Source organism: Heterocephalus glaber, unplaced genomic scaffold (assembly GCF_053883595.1).
Source record: "Heterocephalus glaber isolate CG9 unplaced genomic scaffold, H.glaber_assembly_v1.0 deba00000901, whole genome shotgun sequence".
Taxonomy (NCBI): Eukaryota; Metazoa; Chordata; class Mammalia; order Rodentia; family Bathyergidae; genus Heterocephalus; species Heterocephalus glaber.
The window spans coordinates 15583911-15607101 of NW_028258171.1; the positions used below are offsets into that span (position 1 = coordinate 15583911).

The 23191-nt window shown below is 41.3% G+C and overlaps 2 protein-coding genes and 1 pseudogene across 3 annotated transcripts in view; 1 reads left to right on the plus strand and 2 right to left on the minus strand.

Annotated features, from left to right (window-relative positions):
- Gmfb (glia maturation factor beta) overlaps window positions 1–8258 on the minus strand; it is a 13858-nt gene extending 5600 nt beyond the window's left edge. The window contains exons 1-5 of the mRNA XM_087208110.1: window positions 8106–8258; window positions 3683–3779; window positions 2508–2557; window positions 1778–1828; window positions 1010–1094 (exon numbers count right to left, since the gene is read on the minus strand). Coding sequence (XP_087064236.1) covers window positions 1010–1094; window positions 1778–1828; window positions 2508–2557; window positions 3683–3779; window positions 8106–8108 — 286 coding nt within the window. The 5' untranslated portion in view covers window positions 8109–8258. The remainder of the gene's footprint in view (window positions 1–1009; window positions 1095–1777; window positions 1829–2507; window positions 2558–3682; window positions 3780–8105) is intronic.
- Window positions 8259–8279: 21 nt separating this feature from the next.
- Cgrrf1 (cell growth regulator with ring finger domain 1) overlaps window positions 8280–23191 on the plus strand; it is a 28702-nt gene continuing 13790 nt past the window's right edge. Inside the window, exons 1-2 of one of the 2 annotated variants that reach the window (XM_004835509.4) lie at window positions 8280–8369; window positions 20633–20772. In XM_004835509.4, the coding sequence (XP_004835566.1) occupies window positions 20709–20772 (64 nt within the window). In that variant the 5' untranslated portion in view covers window positions 8280–8369; window positions 20633–20708. The other variant, XM_004835508.4, reaches the window with a different exon arrangement.
- On the minus strand, window positions 17092–19599 carry LOC110350632 (neuroplastin pseudogene; annotated as a pseudogene).

A 23191-nucleotide genomic window follows, 5' to 3' on the forward strand; every position in this document is an offset into this window, starting at 1 on the left:
GGTCAGCAAAAATAAATGGCTCCAGACTTCTGTAGATCTTGACTTAAAGCCTTACAATCACTCAAAAGCTGTTCAGCACTATTGTAATTTTGTCACTAAAGATCAATTTTATACATGTCTAAACTAAGTAAAAAATATATAAGAGATGGTGGTGGAGAAGGGAGATCTGCTATGAACAAAAGTTACAGTCTGTTTATACATTAATTTAAAAATAAACTGGATTGTATTTTAAGGACTAAGAAAAGGACACAAAACAATCAAGTTTAGATAATAGTTCAGTGAGCATAGTCTTTCCTGTGGGCTTGAACACTGGTGTAGGGGACTTCTGGTGACAATGGATTCCTTAAACAGCAGTAATTTTTTTTTTAATTTTCATTTTTTGTGATAGTGGAGGAAGAACCTGGGGCCTCAGGCATGCCAGACCAGCACTGTCACCGAGCCTGTCCCAGCCCAATCCATTTCAATACACAATGCAGACTACTTGGGACCCACTCTCAAGAGGACAGGCTGATCACTGGTGACTACTAGAGAACAAATTATCGTGATTATACGAACCTCACACACTTACAATCAAGATGAAAACATATAAGAAAATAAACTTCAGGGGCCAGGAATTTAGCTCAGTGCTTTCGCCGCCTGTTGCGCAAGCGCAAGGACCCGAGTTTGATCCCCGGTACCAAAAAAAAAAAGAGAAAGAAAAAAAAAGAAAAGAAACTTCTGATATCTAAAAAAGTGTCCCATTTCAGAATCATTAAAATTTGTGTGTGATTTGACCCAACAATTATACTTCTAGGAACTCACTGAAGAAAGTAAACACTTTGGAAGAGGTGCTGCTTCACATTCTCTCTAGGGATGCTGGCAGGTGTGTGGAAACACACACACACACACCCCCCTCAATGTAGGTTATTCAACAATTTTCTTCTTTTAGAATAGCATAAAATCTGTCGAGTAAAAGATGGTTTTAATTAGACTGAAGCCAAATACATATTATTTAAAGAAATTCACTTACCAACAGGACTGGAGAAAATAAAGCACAGAGGGTATGAAACTCTTCCATCATCATGTTGATATTTATAACTATACACAATGAAGGTTTTTCTCAAGTTAAAGAAACTGAAGTCACTGCTGTGAGACAGTTACTCACCTAGGGAGCTACTGAGTCACACATCAGTATCTTACTCCTTGAGGCCACTCTTCCATTTTTATCTTTCCACAAAATTATACATGGATCCCAAAGGTAAGTTATAAAATCATGTAATCTCTCAAAAGTATGGATTTTTATTTTTCAAATTTTTTTTTTGGAGACAGAATCTCACTATGTAATTCAGTCTGGTCTTGAACCTGGAGCAATCTTCCTACCTCAGCCTCCCAACTGCTGGGATTACAGGCACGGACCACCATGCCCAGCTTATTTTTCAATTTTTATTATACACACAATATAATAAAGGAAATCTCCCTCCTCTCTTTCTCTCCTGTCTTTCCAGGGCTTCATATGTAGCCCAGAGCTGGCCTTAAACTTGCAATTCTCTTGCCTCGGCCTCCCAAGTACAGGGAATACAGGTGAGCACCACCACACCCAGGAAAATAATTTACCTCACAAAAACATCAACTTTTAATTTTTCTTAGTCCAATATATGCACCTATATTTTAACTTGGCTATAATCATGATATAGAAAGACATTATAATATGACTTTTGAAAATCGAACAAGTAAGCTCATAAATAAAGTTGTGACAACTAAAGAAAACAGGTCTTTCTAAAGCACGAGGAAAAGGATATCGAGGTTGTCGTTCAGGTAACTCGTCTTTAAGTTCATCCGGTGAAATGCCCTAGCACCACAGAGAAAGCAACTGTTAAACACTGCCTCACCCATAAGTTCTTATGAGATAAGAACTAACAAACACTAAGAATACTCCCTAATAATCATAAACTAATTATCACATAACACAAAATAAAATCACTTCCATTTATTAACCAAACTCAGAGACGCAGTGCTCTGTGCTAAGTTCCCCCTGTCGGGAAACGGGTGACACAAGCCAGCGCCTCAGAAGAAACATCAGATTCACCCGAGGAGGCTGTTTCATAACTAAATGCTTACATCTGTAGGGTTTTACTTTTTAATCACTTACTACCCAAGCAATTCGGAAGTTCTAAAGTTGACTCACTCTTCATGGGGCACGCAGCCCTATGTGTACCGCTTCTCTACTGGGCCCCATTAGGGAAGGCAGGTGAGTGAGCTAGACAACGTGATTGGAGATAACCAACCCTTGCTTCCATACATAATGAGTATGTATTGAAAGGAGGTTTAGAATGTATTTTAAAAGTGCTTGTAACTGGGCCAGGGATTTAGCTCAGTGGTGGTGCCGCCGCCTGCCTCGCAAGCGCAAGGTCCTGAGTTTGATCCCCGGTACCAAAAAAAACCAAACAAACAAAAAGTGCGTGTAACTAATAAAGCATCTTTTGAACAATAATTTATAACTATAAAAATATTTATCTCATTGAACAAACCTCAAGTTCCTCATCCAGAACCACCAGGCGTTTGTCTTTGTCAATCTTCACTAAAACGAAAATACAGTATGAGTAAACTGTGATTCTACTGTGACCCTGATCTACCCAACCCACAGTCTCGGCCTTTGTGGGGACAATGCTCCACGTGCCACGAGGTCACCACTATGAGTGAAAAGCAGACCCTGGGTCAGGACAGGAGAACCCAGCCTCTTCAGAGTCAGAATTTCATGGTGATCTATCGTTATTCTGAGAAAGTAAATTACCAAGCAGCACTGATATCTGTAATCAAATATATTGGACATGATCCTAAGCCAAATCAAAATAAGTTTAGATTGTCTACACCACTATTCTTTTCCCACTCATCTGAAAAGTTGACCATGCTTGGTTTTGTACTAATGTCACCATGTTTGGTTTTGCACTAATTTAGTAAGCCCTGTGAAATACACTATGGTTTCAAACAGCTTCACCTTGGGTGGTAAAATGGCACTGCCATACAGTTTTACATCCAAGAACCATATGCCCAAGTGACAGCATTTATTTGAAACAGAACCGGAATTCATGACAAAGTGCTACCACCTAAGCACGGTCTCCATAGTTTCCCATTTTCACCCTCACCCTTGCTTCATCTTTAAATCATTATCCGCATATTAAATAGGAAGAGAAGGAAATCTGCAGAGCCTCAGACACTGCTCATAGAGGGGAGAAGCAACATGCAAACCGTTCTTTCCACCTTCAGAAGACAGTGACAAGCACTCTCCGTGACAGGAGAACTCAGGTCTAGAATTGGCATAAGGCCCAGAGTCAGGCTGGACACAACGGTGACCGATACCACTTTGGAAGAGGCAGAGGCCTCTGTGTGAGGACATCTCCCAGGCTACTTCTCGTCCTGAGGAGGATGGGTTGGATGGGTCCCAAGGGAGATTCTCACTCCCCAAGACACAGAGGGTCACCCTCTCAGGAGCTGTGTAGGCAGCTGACACAAGGGGTCCGGGGGAGGCGGGGCAGCCCACCTCTATCTCAAGACACCAGGCAGCTGCTGCTTAATTTTTAAAGGTAGTGCATGGCGGGGGGGGTGGGGGCAACATTACTTTCTGAAGGCCCAGTTTATCCAGTGCAGCTAAAAGATAGGAGAAAGAAAATTAAGATCATAGCTTTGAGGCAACCACTTAGCTTACTTATAATGGCAGCATTGTTCGTTTCTTTGCGAAAACGAAACTTTCTCAGCTTTTCCACTAAGTCTTCAGCAACATCACAAACCACCAAAGATTCACTCTATAAAACAGGAAACAAAAGCAAAAACATAAAATGCCATGACTTCAATATATGTATTATGCTAACTTTCAGACCTACCAATCTTTAAATCTATACTGTTTAATTATACGACTTTATCTATGTAAGGTATACTTTAACCTTCTCTTTGGCCAATAAAGGCTTCAAAAATTAGACACATAATAATGTGCATATTTCAGCAGAATTGGAGAGGAAAAAGAAAAAAAAATTGGAAAGGAAGGGTGGAAAATGAGAAGTCAAGGGTCACCATCTGCTGTTAGATAAGACAATATTTTTACAGTGGAGGAACAGGAAAATCATCTTGTTTTTAGATTTCACAATAATGAGGAAAAATAAAAACAATTAAAGTATTAAAAATAAACCTTGAGTAAAAACAACACTTTATATCCTAATTGACTATGGGCATATAAAATGAGCTATTAAGACTGTATGGGGAAAAAAAGAATATATGGAAGCAAAATCAGATGCAATATAAAAACTAAAAGAATCATTTAGAAACTATGAAAAAATATTACAAAAACTTCCCCAGAAATCTTGGAAGGAAATGATCAAAAGCACTCTTCATTCTAGTCATGTAATGCACTACTGCAAACAAGATGGAAATATTTTTGTTTTTAACACATGAAACTTTGTGGACAGAAGCAGAAAACAGAATAGAGAAACCCTAAGTTCAATCACTCAGCTTTACCCATAGCAATCTTATTTCACCCAACTCCCGCAGCAATGGCCCCGTGGACTGTGTCACCACCAGGCTAGAAGTGATTTCATGTGGAAATAGTTGAGTACGTGTCACTTAACAGACTATGTGCTGGGCCGGGTGCCACAGGCCTGTAATCCCCACAGTTCAGGCGGGTGAGGAAGACTGAAAATTGGAGGCCAGCCTGGGCAGTTTAGCAAGACCTCATCTCAAAACAAAAATGTGTGGGGATGTACTTCAGCTTTTCCTCATTCAACCCCCAGTACTAGAATAAATAAATAAGTGATATCACCTACCAAGGAAAACATAAAGACAGGAAAATCATCCCACCTTAAAAACTGACAGTAATTCGAGTTTCCAGCACCCAAACACTGTCCAAATTCTGTGACTGTTTTAATTTTTTTTTTAGCTTTACTGTCCCAAACAAGTCATGTCACTTTGGTCCCTTTTCATACATAGGATGGCCCCCTCCTCCAAGAAAGTAGGATGCTTCTAAGAGCAATGCTAAATACATGCCTCATCATAATTCAAAAGCTAGCTTCTAATTTTAAATTAAAATAAAAACTTAATAAAACCCTGTTTGCTTGATCCTGTGTTAGGTGAAAGACAACATATGCTAAAGCAAAACTGGCTATTTCAAAGCATTCTGTATCAGAACACTGGTAATATGAACAGTCTGATAAGTATCATAGAATATTATACAGCCGGGGATTTAGCTCAGTGGTTTCGCCACCTGCTCCGCAAGCACAAGGATCCAAGTTCGATCCCCGGTACCAAAAAAAAAAAAGAATAACCTATTATACAACCAGAAAGCACACCCCATCAAAAGGGACTATGAAATAAGTAACACGCCTGTAGCACTTACGTATTTCCATCCTTATAGTTATTTTCAGAGAGATGCTAAATCACAAGGAGCTTCCTGAAGCTAAGATTCAATCCTAGTTCATTATTTTTCTGTCTCTCAAGAAAGATAATGAAGCCAGAAAACTAGAATTTCTAACCTCTCTTTGACTAAAGGTAGAACCCATTAGTGGAACTAATAAGTACTTTAGATTTTTGTTAAGATATAAATTAATTTGTCAGGAAAGTCTCACCTTCCAGCTCTGCTTCTCAGAGCTCTTGTGTAAGCTTGACATCGTGGGATCAGAAATCAAGTGAAAAATACACTGTGATATAATCCGTATGCTCATTTTTGTGTGTTCACCCTTTGCAATACCACAATAAGACCAAAAATGTCTTCTTACAAGGACTCAGACTCTGCCAACTCTAATTGCTTACACTTAGTAAAAGCATTTAGGAATAAATATAATCCCATGAAAACAACTGTGTGGTGAATGTTAACAGACAAGGTAAAGTGGAAAGTGTTTATTTATTGGTTCATCCAATAAATATTTAATGAATGCCTGAACTGTACTGAGAGCTAGGGATGCAATCATATAAAAGGTATGGTCCCTGCCCTCAGGGACTTACATCAATAGAATCGGGCAAAAATAGTCAACTGGTACCCGTGAATAGGGCTAGAAAGGAGACACATGATCCTATGAGAACTTATGACTGATGAAGTACAGCACGGTCACAGGAGTCTTCCTCAAAAATGGCACCTGGGGGACTAAAAGTGCCCATACCAAGACCTCCTGATTTACACGCATACAACATGACCAGGGTATGAAAGGCCAGTGAGACTCAAGCAGAGACAATGAGCAGAACATGGTCCAGAAGAAGTCATCTATATTAAGAATTCTGCTTTCTCTCCCATGGGCAAAGGGAAGGCAGTAAGGTTTTTTAAGTAGGGTAGGGAAGGAAAACATGATCACATTTATTTGCATTTAGAAACAATCATATGTGCTGTGGTATACAGGAAACGGGCAGAGAGCCACGACGAATACAGTGAGACTAGTTAGCAGGCAAAGATAGTCCAGGCGAGAGAGGAAAAGTAGCCTAGAGAAGGTGATGATGAGAATAAAGAAAAGTGAATTATGCTAGTAACAGTTAACACGTATTAAACACCACAAAATACTGCTGTGTCCTTTACAGATTTCTCTTCATGTTCACAACAGCCCATGAGATGAGTACTATTATCATCCCCATTTTAGATCTTTTTTTTTTTTTTTTTTTTGGTACCGGGGATCGAACTTGGGTCCTTGCACTTTCGAGGCAGGCGTCAGAACCACTGAGCTAAATCCCCGACCCTATCATGCCCATTTTGCAAAAAAAAAAAAGCTTAGCCAGGTCAAGTATCTTCTCCAAAATTATGAAGCCGGTGGAGCTCCCATTCTCTTAACCACACAAAGGAGATAGCAGCAGAGCGCTATAGGGGAAGTTGAGTGGATAAAGAAAAAGAGGCGTTACAAATATGTCTCCTAGCCTTCTGGCTTGTATGACAGAAGGAACGGCACAACCTTTCACTGAGTTGTTACACAACACTGCAAGATCAGGTTTGAGGGGAAACAGCATGACTCCTTTTTGGACAAAATGAGGTGGTTTTGAGGCATCCAAGTTGTGAAAGCTTCCCAGGGATGTCAGGGAGCACAGTATAAAATCTGGACTGGATCTCAGAAGCAGGATATAAATTCACAAGTTATCTGAATATAGGTGGAGACTGAAGCCACGATGTAAGAGAGAACACAGAATGGAAAATGAAGGATTAGGACAGAGCCTAGGACTCCTACGTGCACTTTCCGGGGAAAGGAGAATCAGGCATAGCAAACAGATGGGCCACCAAGAGGTGGAGGAGGAAAACCAAGAGTTCTGTATCCCAGAACCAAGGAGGAAGCATAAGGGGACAGAATGCTTCAAAAAGTAGAGTGTCAATACCCTGGAATGGAGCTGGAATATCAGAAAAAATGAAAACTGAAAGAGTCCATTGATTTCATTAATCTCCACAAGATCTACTGGATGGAAGTGGGTTCCAAAGTGAACAGGTCAGAGATAGAGCAATGTTTTTCTGGTGTTCCTTCTGATGAAACTTAGGCACATTTTAAAATCTGTTGGGAAAGACCGAGAAGATCCTTACTGGCAATTGATCTAATGCTGCACTTTATTTTTATGTTTGGGCCCCACCGTATAGGAGAACGGAAGCCATAGCCCCCAGACTCAGCAAATTAAATCTTTGACAGTTATTTTAAGGCCAAGCGCCAACGCCTTAGGTCAAAGGGTTCCAATTGCTGTAATCAGAAGAATGCAAGGATCAGGAGAAATCTTCAGTGGGAGGGGGCAGGCGGAAGCTAAGGCGAGGCCGAGGGAAGGCAGTCAGAACTCGAGTGCCTGCGAAGCCGCTACGCAGAAGGTTCCCGGGGCAAGTCACCCGTCGGCCCCTGCCTTCGTGACAGCGCCAGGGACATTGTCGTTTGGGAAACCCTCCGCTGGGCCGGACCCCGCTCCTCGACCCTGCTCCCGGCTCCATCAGCGGGGCCCGGCGAAGACTACCTCTTCCCGGCCGAGGCCGCACCCTCCTCCCGGGCTCCGCCGGGCGGCCGACCCGGGTGGGACGGAGGATGCTCCTGCCAGCAACGGAACCCACCCCAAGCGCTGCCCGTCGCTGTGGACAGCAGCAAAGCCGGGGAGCTGGCTGAGCCAGCCCTCTGGCCCCCGCCCTTCCCAGAGTAGCTCACCATTTTCCTTCCGGCCGTCTGCAGCCCTTCGCCTCCTCCTCGGCCCCTTTAAGAATGGTGCGGCGGCCGCCTCCCTTCCGGCCCCGGCGCCCAGCTGAGTCGCTCCAGCCTATCAGCGCAGGAGCAGCCGGCACGTGACAGAGGACGGCAGGAGGCGCGGCTCAAAACTAGCCGGTACGCGTGCGCTCGCTTCTCCCCTTGCCTGCTGGGGTGGAGGCAGTGCTTTCTGCAGTCGTGCTCGTAGTCACAGAGTCACCCAAACAGGTGGAGTACTGGAAAACCTGAGGAGATTAGAGTTCCTTCTTTCCCTGACTCGCCCTCTCTCCCCTAGCCCCTCCCCTCCCCTGAACGGGAGTGGTGTCTCAGTTTTCCTTCTTTTCCTCCTTCCAGCTAGCAGGAATATGGACACGATGGCTGGAAGGTGGAGCAGTCATTTTAGATCATGAGGTGACCTCTGGAATGGGGGCCAGACACAGTGGAGGAAAATAGGCCTCTGGGTCCCTTGTGCAGTGAGGCCTTATGTTGTCTCCGCATTCCCTACCTCAGGACTTTCAATTGAGAAAAATACATTTATCTTGATTAAGACAGTTATTGTTGGGGTTTTGTCATTCACAGGTAAAAACCATTTCTAACTATAATCCACTTTGCTCCAAGTTGTCTTCACCATCTTGATCAGAGTTGGCAGTATTTCTTGCCTGGCTTTTTGACAGAATCTAGTAATTGATATCTCCATATTTCCTGGCATCCTCTTTAGCCTCTTTCCAATCAGTTTTCGAGGCAGTAAAGTGATCGGCTACAAATGCAAATAGATTGTTGCTCTTGACCCCTTCAAGCAGGTCAGTGGTTTTTTGTTGCTCTTAGGGTAAACTTAAGTAGTTAAGAAGGCAAGACTCCTGTGTGGTCTGGCCATCACCATGAAAGTATGAGCTGAGTTTCTCCTAACTCACCATACTTCAGCTGCACTGGCCTTCCAGTTTTTCAAGTGTGTTGTGCTTTCTGCCACCTCAAGGACTTTGTTTTCTGTAGCTTGTGCCCTAAATGCCTCTGTCTCTTCTGACCCTTTGGTAAACCTCTTACATCAAATCTCATCTCAGTCATCTGTTCCTAGGGGAAATTTCCCCTGATGTACCTTATATTCCTCCATCACCTCATTATAAGTTCTCAGACCTCTATGTACCTCTCTTAAATAGCACTTACAATTTTGTTCAGAGTTCTTTGGTTAATGTTTATCTTTTCCACTAGATAAACTCCATAAGAAAAGGTAATATGCCATTTTTATTGTTTTTCTGATGCTTGTACCATGTCTAGCACATATAAAATGCTTACTAAATAATTTTTAAATGAGTAAATGAGAGATAAGAGGGAGTCATGTCGTGTAAAAGTAGGTATGCCAAACAATAAACTTGCAGACTTTGTCCTCGAGGAAATACAACATGACAACCAAGATTTTCAGCAGAAGAGTAAAATATGTGCTATAAAAAGTCAGCCTTGCTAACACTGTACAGAATACCTTGGGAAAAAAAATCTGTTGGAAGGAGAGATGCATGTTTCCCTGTTGTAGTAGAAATTCACGAGGGAAGTGATAAGAGCCTGAGGTAAGTTTGTGTTCCTGTTCTTCTAGAGAATTCTTCAGTATAAACCAGGTTAGGTAGCAGTTTTCTTTCTTTCTTTTTTTTTTCTGGTATTGGGGATCGAACTGAGGACCTTCTGCTTGTGAGACAGGCATGGCACCACTGAACTAAATCCCCCAGGCCAGGTCTCAGTTTTCTTTATTGCTGGTTTGGGATTTAGCTCTCATGGCCTGATTAGTGAATTATCTATCTGATTTTCATCTTCCAATATATCATTGCTGTGGTTTTATTTCCAATTATTCTTGATTTTTATTTACATTTTAAATCTCTTCACTGTAGTTTTGGTGGAGTTAGGGAGGGAGCAAAATTAGATGTGTTTAATGCCACTTTACTTTCTACATTTTTGTTTTGTGATGAACATTCTTTGTTGTTTTACTGCATAAAATTGCCTTTCAGATTGATGAAGATTTTCAAGTGACAATATCAAATGATGGTTACAACTGTGGTTGAAAGGGTGGGAGTACAAATTGGTACAACATTTCTAAACACTAGTATTTCTCTAAAATCTTACAAATGTACCTATTTTTAAAACAAAAGTCACACCTCTAATAATTTATTCTAAAGAAATAATTTAGCTTTAAGGATGCTCATTGCAGCCTTGTTCTTGATAATGAAACAATTTTCAACAATGGAGAGCTGATTAAACTACGCTTTCATAAATCAGGTATATAGTAATTAGAAGGTACTTAAAATTATATTGTAGAAGCAAGCTTCTCAAACAGCACTACTCCAGAGAATTCATAGAACATTTCCCAAGGGGTACATGAGGCTATAGGAAAAACTTAACTCATTTTCATCAAGCATGAATGCTGCGGGTGCTTTCTAGTTACCCATCCCAATGTTCATTCTCTCTTTCTGCTGCAGTAACAGGATCCTGATATGTAATGTGGGTATTGCTGCTCAGAATAATAACACTACATTTTCCCCTTCTCTGTTGTAACTAGGTTTTGTTTTAGAATTAAATGCACACCAAAAAAATGTTAAGTGTTGGGAGGGACTTCAGGGAGACAAGGTGAAGAGCTGATGGGGACCACTTTGCTACTTCCGCACTTAGTCTTCCCCTTTAAATTTTTTTAATATTATTAAGTGAAAATGAATATTAAAAAGTTGAAAGGTCTGGCCAGTTCCAAGTCGAGGAGAGTAGGAAGACGTGAAAAGGGGGTGAGGGTATCTATAAGAGTCTTAGTTACACAATGCTAATTTTCCTTTATGATTAGGCCCAATTTGAAAAGGCTGATGAGACTCATATAAATTGCTTGTGGTAGAGGCTTCTTTTTATGTTTTTACTGTGCCTACTTAACGCATCTTTCAGACTAAAGGAGATCAGGTGTGAGGCTCTTTCCCTTTGTAGAACCTATGATGCCCGCCCACCTCCTCTTCCCACATTAGCCTAGGATCTCATCAGGGTTTCCAGATTTCTAAACGGTGCACACTGATTAAGCCTCTCTGAGGTATCAGAAAACGTGCATTTACCTGAATTTTGGACAGGTTTGGTCCCAATTCCTATTTAGACTTTGGACCAGCGATGACCATTGGGCCAGACTGATAGAGAAGGCGCTTGCTACAAACCAATCCTGGGAGTAGGGGCGGTGTGAGTCTGGGCCCCGCCTCTCCGCAGAGCCAATAACTCGGAACGGGCTTTCAGGAGGCGTGGCGCGCCTGGCTGGCAATGTCGTGATTGGCTCGCTGGCTTCCACTGCGCCCGCCGGCCCGGACGTCTAGCTCCCCAGCGAGTAAGACCTTCAAAGTTTGTCCCCTCCGGAGCACCGTAAAGGCTTTGACCCGGGCCTGGGTGAGCTGGGCTGGGCCCCGGAGACCCTGATGGCTGCGGTGTTTCTGGTGACGCTCTATGAATACTCGCCGCTCTTTTACATCGCTGTGGTCTTCACCTGCTTCATCGTGACCACCGGCCTGGTCCTGGGATGGTAAGTGTCAGGGTCGGTGCGGGAACCTGTATTTCACCAGCTTTGTTTCGAGGCGACTCTGCAGCCAGGAAGCGCCTGGACTTGGTGTTGGGATAGTGCAGGTCCAGCGGCTTTGTCCCCGCCCGGGGCCTGCTGTGGGCCGGGGGGAGCGGTCACCCGTCGTCAACAGGGCTGACTGTTGTGTTTCCGACCTGAACTGGAAACTTGGCCGCAGATCTTTCAGCGGAACTCACAGCTGACTTCTGTTACCTTTTGAGAATTGTGGTTTCCATGCTCATTGTTTACCTTTGGAATTAATATTTAGCCAGTGGGACTATAAAAATAAAATTATGAAGCTGGACGAGACCTTAGAATTAAGTTACACAGTGGGGTGAGGCAGTTTACCTGTTTGAGGTGAGGAGAATTGACTGTTGGATAACCACCAAGTAGGTCTTTAGGCCAGGGAGTCTACAGTCTCTCTCTTGAAGAGATGGCACTGTACCAAGTTTAGGAAAGCTTTATAAATACACACTGGTTGACACCATCTCACTATCCCACAAGAGTTTCCTAGCCTTCATAGCTCCTCGAAAAGGTGGGGTTCAAAATGTGCTGAACAGCTTGTGCAGGTAGGTAACAAGCCACGGCCTGAAGAGGTATGAGAGGGCCCCACCGAAGAGACTTGAGCTGCGTTTTGGAGAATTAGTATTCTGAAGAATAGTTGAATGTATTGAAAAAGAGAGATCATTTTAGAGAACACAGCATGAGCAGAGGAGGAGGAGGTGTTAGTAACTAAAGGAGACTTTGTAAAACAAGTTCACAGATCTCTTTTGATCACATATTTGACCTAACTTTAAGAGAGCAACTAACTAAAGTTTAACATTTCCGCACTGCTCCCCACCCCACCAGTGGGTGAGCATAGAATTTCTTTGTGGGGGAAGATAAAGACCAATCTTACACACTTTGTTGCTCTTGACCCATCAGGTTTTAATGCTGTAACTCATTAAAGAAAGTTTGTAATTGGAATTAGGAAGGTGTCAAATGAGAAAAGCAGTCTTAACACAAGATTTTAAAATGACTATAATGTTGATATTATTCTAAAGCAACATAATTTCTCTCCATAAAAAAATCATTACCTAGCTGATTATATGCTTATGTTTTTATTTTAAATAGGCCAGGTAATTAGGTATCTTAGACATTAGCGTTTCGCATTAGGAAAATTAATGAAAACTGTGTTGACAACGATTCTGACATCAGTGTTGAGGGGAGTCAGGTACCTCACATTTGTACCAGTTATAATGGAGTCACACAGACCTAGGTTCAGATCCTGGTTCTGCCAGGTTTAAATATTTACTAATTGCTTAATCACTTTTATAAGGGTGGAAGCCCAGGTAATTTTCAAACTTCTAGAATCTAGGCTGAGCACTGCTGTGCCCACAGGGCCACGAAAGTGCAGTCACTTCCATTCTGATTTGGGCTGAACCAGTCATTTTGAGCCTAATTCAAGCATTTTTTTTTTTCCTCCTGGTTTAGCTTTGCCTCTGTAGATAAACTTTTTACTGTGTTACTCTGAAATTTAGCCAGGGCTGCAGATGTATTAGCTAGAAACTGAACACTTGGATACCATTTTGATTTCACAAAACATCTTTCTAATAGTACTCCTGCCGGAAGAGTAAAGCAGATCACCCACTACAATCCCCATTCGTCCTCTCTTTGCTTTGTCATGGTTCTCAGTACTGCTGAGTTTCTTTCCCCTTAGGTCTCTCCACTGCACCAGTGGGAGTAGAGAAAGAGCAGGAGCAACTGCTTGTGACCCCAGTGCAATGGCAAAGAATCATGCAGCCGGAAGTATGGTACCTGGTGGTTTCTGTGAGCTTTAAGAGCTCCTGCCAAGCATTGTGCAAAAAGAAGCCCATATACAACCTTCCACAGTTTGAAGTCATCAAGGGCCCTGACCCAGCAACTACTCCCCACCTCCTCTTGACTGTAGGACAGGCTGTTGTGCTGTTTGTCCATATCACGCCACCCTTACACATTGTGGATGTGAGGTGAAACTCTAAGCCATGTTTCTCCTTTCCTAGCCGGCCGCCTGTATCAGGCTTTAACAACAAGGGAGACAGACTGGAGGGGTAGCAGAGGACACAGGGACTTGCTGCTTTCTGCTTGTTTTCCCAAAGCAACAGTGCTACTGTAGCAGTGATCTCAGTTGTTCCAGTTCATTATTTTCTACTCCCCTGGAACCAGTCTCACTGCACCCCTTTTCAAGGTACCAGTATCATCTTTAGATCTGAGTGCTAGCTCCAAGGGGTCCATACTCCAGATTTCTAAACTGTAGTAATTCTCTTTTCCATATTCCTTTATCTTAGGAATAATAGCTGCTTCCTGCTGTTACTACGGCTTTGATACTCACTTTCCCCTTTTACCTTTTTAGTTCTTCAGCATTTGGTTCATTTTTTTGCCCCAATGAACCCAGGGCCTTACTGCATGCTAGGTGAGTGCCCTAACACTGAGCCATGCCCCTAGCTCTGTTTAACATTTTTTAAACATTAAATTCTGTATGTTAGAATAACTGGCGTGATTTTGGTCTTTTGACTGGGCCCTGACTGATAGCAAGTGTTACGAAGAATGGGATGGTGGGGAGAAAACCCCCTCAAAGATAGCATTTAGGGGTTGGTTCATTCTTCACTTCCTTGCTAATGAGTAATAAAGCTCACCGTGGCACATAATGGCATCATTATGTATTAATTAAATCACTACCTTTGGTTGATTGCGATAAAATGACTTCTGAAGCAGATGCCCTGGGGTACCAAGTGGTTAAGCGCTTGGTTACAGGAGTAATGGTGACTTGAAGGACTGAGGGAGAGGTAAGATGATTGCTTCTGAGCTTGCTGGTGCACTTTCAGAGAGAAAACGACAAGCCCAAGTCTTAGATTCTGTTTCTGTGGTTCTGAAGCACTTTATTTTATGTAGCCACAGAATCAAACCTTCCAAGCATTGAACCCAGTTTTAATTGTGCTGGTAACAGAATTGCACAGCCTTTTCAGAGTCTTTTAGGACACTGACTGAAAGAAGTTGAGCCCGAGGCTTGGAATGGGGACATCTAGATAGACATGAACAAAGATGAGAATCTTGAAACCCCAGTACTAACTGACTTCCCTAGTTGACAGAGACAGTTTGCCTTCCATGTGTGAGAAAGCCAGCTTTGTCTTGCCCAAAGTTCCCATGACGACCTCAACCAGGGCCGTGGTGAAGGGATATCCGTACCTTTCTTAGGTCCTGCCTTTCACCCTGGGACCAAGATCTCTGAAGCAAATATCTGCCCTCTGAAAGAATTGTGAAGCTTTGTAAACTTTTTTATCTGCAGGAGCCTAGGGAATTATGCGTGACAGTGGATTGTTAGCATATTACATCAAAGAGGGTAGGATGTAACACTATATCAAACCAAATTTATCGACTTGCATATATTCTCAAGAAATTCTGGATCCAAAGTGTTAACTTCTGTTTGTTTGCTTGGTTGACTGAAACTTAATTGATTCAGTGGTGGCCAGTATTTAATAAGAGTTGGAGATGTTTCATGCTTTTTGTTTTTTTCTTTTATTTTGGTTCTGAGGATCGAACCATTTAGGGCTTTTAAAATTTCCCTGTAAATGTATTGTGTTATCAGTGTCCCACAAATTTTGGTATATGTGTTTTCATTTTATTCAGTTCATAATTTTAAAAATCTCCTTTATGATTTTTTCCTTATCTCTAGGTTAGTTAAAAGTTTGTTATTAAGTCCAAATATTTGGATTTTAAAGGATGTCTTGGTTATTGATCTATAATTTGATTCCATTGTGGTCAGAGACATACTTTTCATAATGTGATTTGTAAGTTTATTGAAACGTGTTTTATTTGGCCAAAATATATGGTCTCTCTTTGGTTAATCTTCTAGTCACTTAAAAAGGACATATATTTTGCTACCATTGAATGAAGTGTTGTGTAACTGTCAATTGGGTCAAATTGGTTGATGGCATTATTCAAGTCTGCAGTTCTTACTGATTTTCTGTCAGTACTACCAATTATTGAGCTGTTGGGGAGAGTTGGAATTTCTCTGTTTTTCTTTTTCTTTTTTTCTTTTGCAACTGAGTAAGTTTTTAGTTCATATTTTGAAGTTCTATTAATAGATACATAAACAGGGCTTTTATGCCTGAATGATGAATTAACCCCTATATCATTATGAAATGGGCCTCTTTACCCCTTGTAATTGTCTTTGCCCTGTTATCTACTTTGAACACTATTAATATAGCCACTCCAGCATTTATTTTTCCTGTGCTGGGAATCAAATCCAAGCCTTGCGAGTGCCAGGCAAGAGCTCTACCACTAGCTACATCCCTTGCCTCTCCTGCTTTCTTTGATTAGGGTTAGCAGGTATATCTTTGTCCATCCTTTAATTATAATGTATTTTGTCTTTATATTTTAAGTGAGTTTTTTATACACAGTTTATAATTAGGTATTATGTTCTTATCCATTCTGATTATATTTATCCTTTAGAATTTAAATTACTTACATTTGATAGGAAGACTGCTAGGGCTAGATGGAAGGCCACCATCTAGCTATTTGCTTTCTATTTGCCCTATCTGTAGCTTTTCTTTTCCGCTCTTATTCTTTATTTGCATTAGTGAAGTAACTTATGTTCATCTGTCAGAAGTAACTTGTTTTAGTGGTTGCTTTGGGGTTTGTAGTATACCTCTAACTTTTAAGTAGTATTTTTAAGATCTTTAAATAATAAGAAAAATGTATTTTCCCGCAGTTACCATTTCTGTGCTGTTCATGTCTTTGTATCAATACAAATTGCCATTTGGTTATCAGTCACTGTCTTCCCAAAGACTTCTTTTAATATTTCTTGTTAAGCATATCTATTGGTGATTAATTCTTTTTAGCTCTCTTATGCATAAAAGTATTTATTTTGCTTTTGAAAACTATAGGTATAGAATTCTAGATTAATGATTTTTTTTTTCCTTTAAAGGTATTCAGGCTTTTAGTAATTCTAATAAGAAAAGTGTCATTCTTTATTCCTCTGCAAGTAGTACATCTTTTTCTTTGGCTTCTTTTAAAATATTCTTTTTCACTCCTCTCTCCTTTTATCAGTGTTTTATTGTTAAAGACAGGTGAGTCCACTGTTTTGTGCAGCCTTGCACTTCAGCAGTTACACAGAACACAAGGACCTATGTCTTGTCACATTACATTCTACATGAGAACCTGGTCAGGTTATAACATTTACCATCAACCGTTACATCAGTGTGAAAAAGTACAGTGTCAAACCAAAAAGTGTAACTAGTTGCATGAATCTCACCATGCTCTAACATGTCAAGGTCATTGCAAACGAAAAGGCGCATTATGAAAGTCTGCCTTGATTGAATGCACCAGAGTAAGGTTCAACACATCAGTGCAAAAGGACTTCAAGAATTTACATGGTTAAACAAAAGAAAAAATAGGAACCTCATCTGGCCTCTTCTTCACTTACACAACAATGATCAGCACAAGGATGATGATTTCAACCTAACTTGCCAAGAAAGACAAGAGGATGGTGCCACGGAGGCAGAGCCGATGGAGTTAGTGGCATTATGATCACATTCGTACTCGCCGGGGCCTTCTGCGATCTGGAGATTTGGAGTACACAACACAGTGAAGTCTCCTTGTTGATAATGAAGACACGGCAGGAGGTATTGGCAGTCTGCACAGGCATCTCATTCTCCTTGTGCCAGATGCACCCTGAGTGGGCACAGGCTGCTGACTCGCAGTACATCGTGGCATCCTGCCCTTCATTCTTGTTCTCAAACCATTTATGGGCAGTGATATCAGAAACTGCTTTCACTTCCATGGTGGCGTTTGCACTCGAAGCGCTGACAGAGTGATAGACTGGTGTTCGCCTGGGTCCTCTGCTCTCAGCCTGTGGATCCTGGATTCCACATTGCTGGCATCCTCACAAGTGTCAGTCAGTTGCACCCACTCTTTGTCCAGTAGCTGAAGCCAAGCATGTGGGAGCTGGAGGTGAGGTTACACTGCAAGGTGCCCGGGACAGGGGTGTTTCGAATAAATGACGTCCTCACTGGTGACAATCCTTGGCCCATTCTAAGTGGCACCCGGCCCTGGGTGGAAGGAGGCAGAGACCAGCAACAGCCAGAGGACCAGGGCGCTGGGGAGCGATGTGCTTGACGTCCTCCCGAGCAGAAGATGGGCCAGCAGCCCCAGCTCTGCTCGGGCCTTCTAGGTTCTACCGCTGCTGCGCTCAAGCCCTGCGAGACTTTTCCCAATCTTCATGAGACCTTTGCTCTGGGCCGTGTTCCTAATATGTCTGGTTTTAAGCAATATGATTATTATATACCTAAGTGTGATTTTGTTGTTGTTTCTTATGCTTGGAGTTTATTGAGATTTTTGGATCTGTGGGTTCATACTTTTCAACAGATTTGGCAGCTATGTGTTCAAATGCTGTGTCAATGCCCTAACTCTGAAGACTTCAGTTACCTGGGTGTTATGATGCTTGAAGTTGTCTCTTGATCGACTCGTGTTTTGTTTATTTTTGTTCAGTGTTTTTTTTTCTATTCCATTTTGAGTACTTTTTAAATAGTGTTGTCTTCGAGTTTATTCATTTTTTTGTTCTGCGGTGTGTAGTCTGCTGCTAATCCCTCACAGTGTACTTTTCATCTCTAACATTGTATTTGTGAGCTCTAAAACTGGATTTGGACCTTTTGTCTTCTGTGTCTCTATACAGTATGCTCAGTCTTTACTCACCTTCCTGAAGATATGAAATATAACAACTATTGATGTCCTTGTCTATTAATTCTACTCTTTATCATTTCTCATCTGTTTCTACAGATTAATTTCTGTCTTCATGATGGTAATATTTTTCTGCTTCTTTGCACGACTGTTTATTTTTTTATTAGCTGCAAAACATTGTGAATTTTACCTTACAGGGTGCTGGGCGTTTTAGTATTCCTATAAATATTCTTGAGCTTTGTTCTGGGTCACAGAACAAAGTTACTCGGGGACCAGAACACCCCTACCTAACTGTTAAATTAAATGCATCATCCTGGTGAATTTCTATTCCACTTGTTAACTTTCTCAGCCCTCTCTTAACATTAGATTTATTGGTAGGTTTTGAAATTTTAGTTTGCAACTTAAATCTTAGTGGAGAGGTTTGTTGTTGTTGTTTTTTAATTTTGTTTCTCCCTTTAATTTTATCCTCACTATTTAGCCATTTTATCATGATCTGTATCCAGATTCCTAAACACCCGTCCCCAGTCCAGGACCAAGTCTGTCCCGGGTTGACAATGACCTCACCCAGCTCTGGTGTTGAGGACCTGATGGACAGCCCCCCTGCCTCCCTAGTACATGAAATCCTGGTTGCCTCTTCCCACTACTAGACTCAGAGGCCATCCAAACATGCATCGGTCTTCATGTGTTTCTATTTTCAGGTCCATAAATATACTTGTCTTTAAACCCACCTTTGTCTCTTTTCCCCAAACATTTTATTATAAAAAAATTTTCGAACATTCAGAACTCCAGAAAGAACTGTACAGGGATCACACGTTTACCCATCACTTCTACCATAATTTTTTGTTGACATCTGCCCATTCTAACCATCAGTCCATTTGCTTCAGGATGCACTTCAAAGTAAGTTGTACTTTCTACCCACAAGTTCTGGAACATGAATATTATTAGCTGGAGTTCACTGTTTGTTTCTGTTTATAGCTCTTTTTCTTTTTGAGTAATATTTATAAGCAGTTAAATGTGCAGATTTTAAGCCTCCCATTTGCCAAGGGTCACCAACCACATGATCTACACATTCAAACTTCCATTACCAAGGCAAGTCTCCTCATGCTCTTTCCTGGTCCTTTCCTGGTCCTGCACTCCAAGAAGCTGCCGTTGTTCTCCTGTTTGTCTCTCCCCTAGGTTAGTTCTGCATACTTTAAAGAGAGTCATGCTGCATGTGCTCTTTGTGTAAGGCTTCTTTCCTACAGCAGGATGTTTTGAAATTTACCTAGGTGATCACAGCAAAATACTGGGGTTTTTTTCCCCTCAGTGCTTAGCACTACTATTCCTTTGTTTAAATATATCCACTTGTTTACTTATTTCAGCCTCACCATTTTGATTTCCCTTTTATTTCTCATCTGTCAATTCTGTGTACTTGGAGAGGAGGGAGCTCATCAAAGTATGAACCTAACTGAAGTCTCCTAGTTTAATGTGTGTACTCATTTTAGGTTACTTTACTTAAACTGAGTGAACTTAGCTGGTTTTTTCTTTTTTTTTTTTTTGGTACCAGGGATCAAACTCAGGTCCTTGCGCTTGTGCAGCAGGCAGTAAAACCACTGAGCTAAATCCCCGGCCCTGGTTTTTTCATTTTACTAGAAATTAAGTTTAGTCCCTTTCATTTTCCTTTCAAATCTGTTCAGTTAGAGTTCTTTTTATTTGAAATTTAAAAGTGGAAAATATATAAATGAAGCATTGTGTTTGGTGTTTCAATAATTGTTTTGCTCTGCCAATCAGATAGCCTATATATTGACTATGTATTTCTTTTTAACATCTTTGTAAAATACTTAAAATTCTATAATGTCTTTGCTTTTATATTAAGTATAATTTATCTGTAATCAGTATGCTCTTTTGTTATAGTTAATATTAAGAATTAACTCTTTGGGGCCAGGGATTTAGCTCAGTGGTTCCACCGCCTGCTGCGCAAGCACAAGGACCCGAGTTTGATCCCTGGTACCAAAAAAAGAATTAACTCTTTGGTTTTAAGAGTGTGTCCATTCAGCCACATGAACAATATATTGCAACTCTGTGGGACCTTAAATTTCTCTAAATTCTAAATTAATTCTGCAAAACAGTGTAAATTGAGTACCTTAACCTCTGTTTCAGACAGGTTAAAAGGAATAGCTAATGAAGTGTTACATACTTTACATCTGACATAAAGTTTCAATACTTGCTAAAATTATGTTTTGTTTTTTCCTTTCTTCAGGTTTGGTTGGGATGTTCCGGTAATTCTGAGAAATTCCGAAGAGACCCAGTTCAGCACAAGAGTTTTCAAAAAGCAAATGAGACAAGTGAAGAATCCTTTTGGCCTAGAGATCATGAATCCATCCACAGCTTCAATTACAAGTTGGTGACTATTTACAAAGATTTCCTCTTGCTGTGTATTCCCCTTCAGCCCGTTTTCTCTTTCTCTATTGCTTTCTCTTTAATCTTTTGTCAAACATTTATTGAGCACCTGTTTGTTCCAGGTTCTAGACTGAATACTGCAGATACAAAGATTAAGAATTTAACAGCTTTCTTCTAAGGAATTTATCACCTCGTAAACAGAGAGAGACACTTACCCAAGAGGAGAATGGAATGTCGCAGGTTTGTCTTAGGACACTGTGCCACTTCTGTTGGTCTTTAGTTAAGTGGGAAATGGCAGTTATCTAAGTACAGTTAATATAAGGTTGCTGTCTTCTGAAGAACAGTGATCTTTTAATCTGAAATTACGGTATTTTGGTAGAAATTCTTTTCATGTGTTATTTTTGTGGATGATAATAATGGATGACAATTGTTTCTGTATTTTACTTGGAAAAATAAATTTTTGACAGGAACATTTAGAAACCATTGTAGGGAATTATAAAGAAAGAAATGGTGACCTTTGCTGAGATGAAATCTATTCAGGAAAGGCTTCCTAGAAAAGAATATGCTAAGTCTCAGTTTTAAAAAATTTTTTCCTTTTTTTTTTTTTTTTTTTGGAGTCGTATTGATTAGAAGATAATACCTCCAGTTTAAGAAACTTCGAGGTAGAGGGCAAAGCATGAACAAAGTTGTGAGATAGTTTGGAAACAGAATAATACCTTAGAGAAACAAGAAGTCACTTGTTGGGGATAAACAGGGCAGACAGGAGAGGGAGCACAGCCCGGCGACTCAGGTTCTCAGCACGGTCTCGGAGGGTTTGCAAGAAGGGTAGCACTGGAAGAAGGGTGGTGAGCAGTTTTGGACTTGCAGAGTCCAGGGCGCTCTTGGGAGCGTTCAGTAGTGTTGAGAGTAGGGAGCTCTAGGTGCAGTTCCGTGGCCACCAAAGGGCTCTCGGCTGAGACCCACACCTTTCACTCTTGCTCACCTTTCAGGTATCTTAGAAACAAATAGATTATTCTAGCTACTGCCCTGTTTTCTTCTTTCTTTCTCGCCAGCTTCTTAAGTAAAAGCTTTGCATTCACCTTCTCCTCTTCCCTTTTACTCCCTCGAGCAGTGCAGTCTGACTTTCCCTGGGACCCTGGACTGAAATGGCTTCTCAGGATCACTGGTCACCACCTCTGTCCCCAGCCTGTGACCGCCAGGAGTCATCACATTCGTGGAGGCTTTTTGGGCCTGAGTTGATGTGCTCTCTGGAGTATTTAGCAGAGTTCATGAGTCCTTCCCTTCTTGACATCATGTCCCCTGACTTCTGTGGACCGTTTGTGTTTGTTTTATTTTGTTTGGAGAACTGGGGATTGAACCCAGGGCTTTACACTGAGCTACTTTCCTAGCCCTTTTAAAATTTTTTATTTGTACACAAGGTCTCACTAAGTTCCTTAGTCACTTGGGATGATGATCTTCCTGCCTCAGCCTCCCAGAGTGCAGGAATTACAGGCATGTGCCACCAGGCCCAGCTCTGAAGCATTCTTACCTAGTACAGTGAGTCCCCGCCTTGGTTGATAAGTCAGGTTCGTTCATAAGTCCAGCAGAGTGAGTCTTATACACCTTTGACACATACAGTGTAAAGTGTGAAAACGCTTCACATGTTCCGTGATCTTGTCCTTGTTCTTTAGAATTGTGCCAGTGGTTGAACGATTCATGTTGTAAGAACAAGCAACGTCTACCATCTTTTTGCCTTGGTCTAGTCTCTCAGTTATTTTCCCTTTGTCTCCATGTTTTTGCCTTGCACTTCCTAGCGGTACCCTCCACATCACCACACAGCTTTTCCTCTTGCTCCTGACTCCCTGGGCTCTGACTGAGCACTGTACCACTTTGCTCTATTGCTCTGACAGTGAGCACCCAGCAGCATAACCGTGACAGTGTCCGGCAGACACGTAAGCTACTCCTTCAATTTGTTCACATCTACAAATGTTTGTAACGTGAGGTCAGTTCACATCTATGAAAGTTCACAATGTGAGTGTTTGTAAGTCAGGGACTTACTGTCATCCTTATGACTTCTGACTTCCAGAATCTAATAACCTGTCAGAAATCAGTGTACTTAGTCACCATTGATCATTAACTTTGAGTAAATCTTGATAGAAAGGAAAAAAAGTACCAAATGTCACATTCTTCCTCCTTAACTGTAAATAATGCACCCTGTGAATTGAAAGAACCAAGACCATTTTCACCCCTGATAGATAGTAAGTAGATAGGAAGAGCTCACTCTGGTGTTTTGTACCTCAAAAAAGTAAATGTTAAGATAGGACACAGAGAACACTGATTTGTTGAGAAGACAGCAGACTGTGCACTTGATGAATACAGAATAGTGGTGGCTTAGCAACCTCCACCTCAGTGGCTTTGGATGTGAACCTGCTACAGTGTC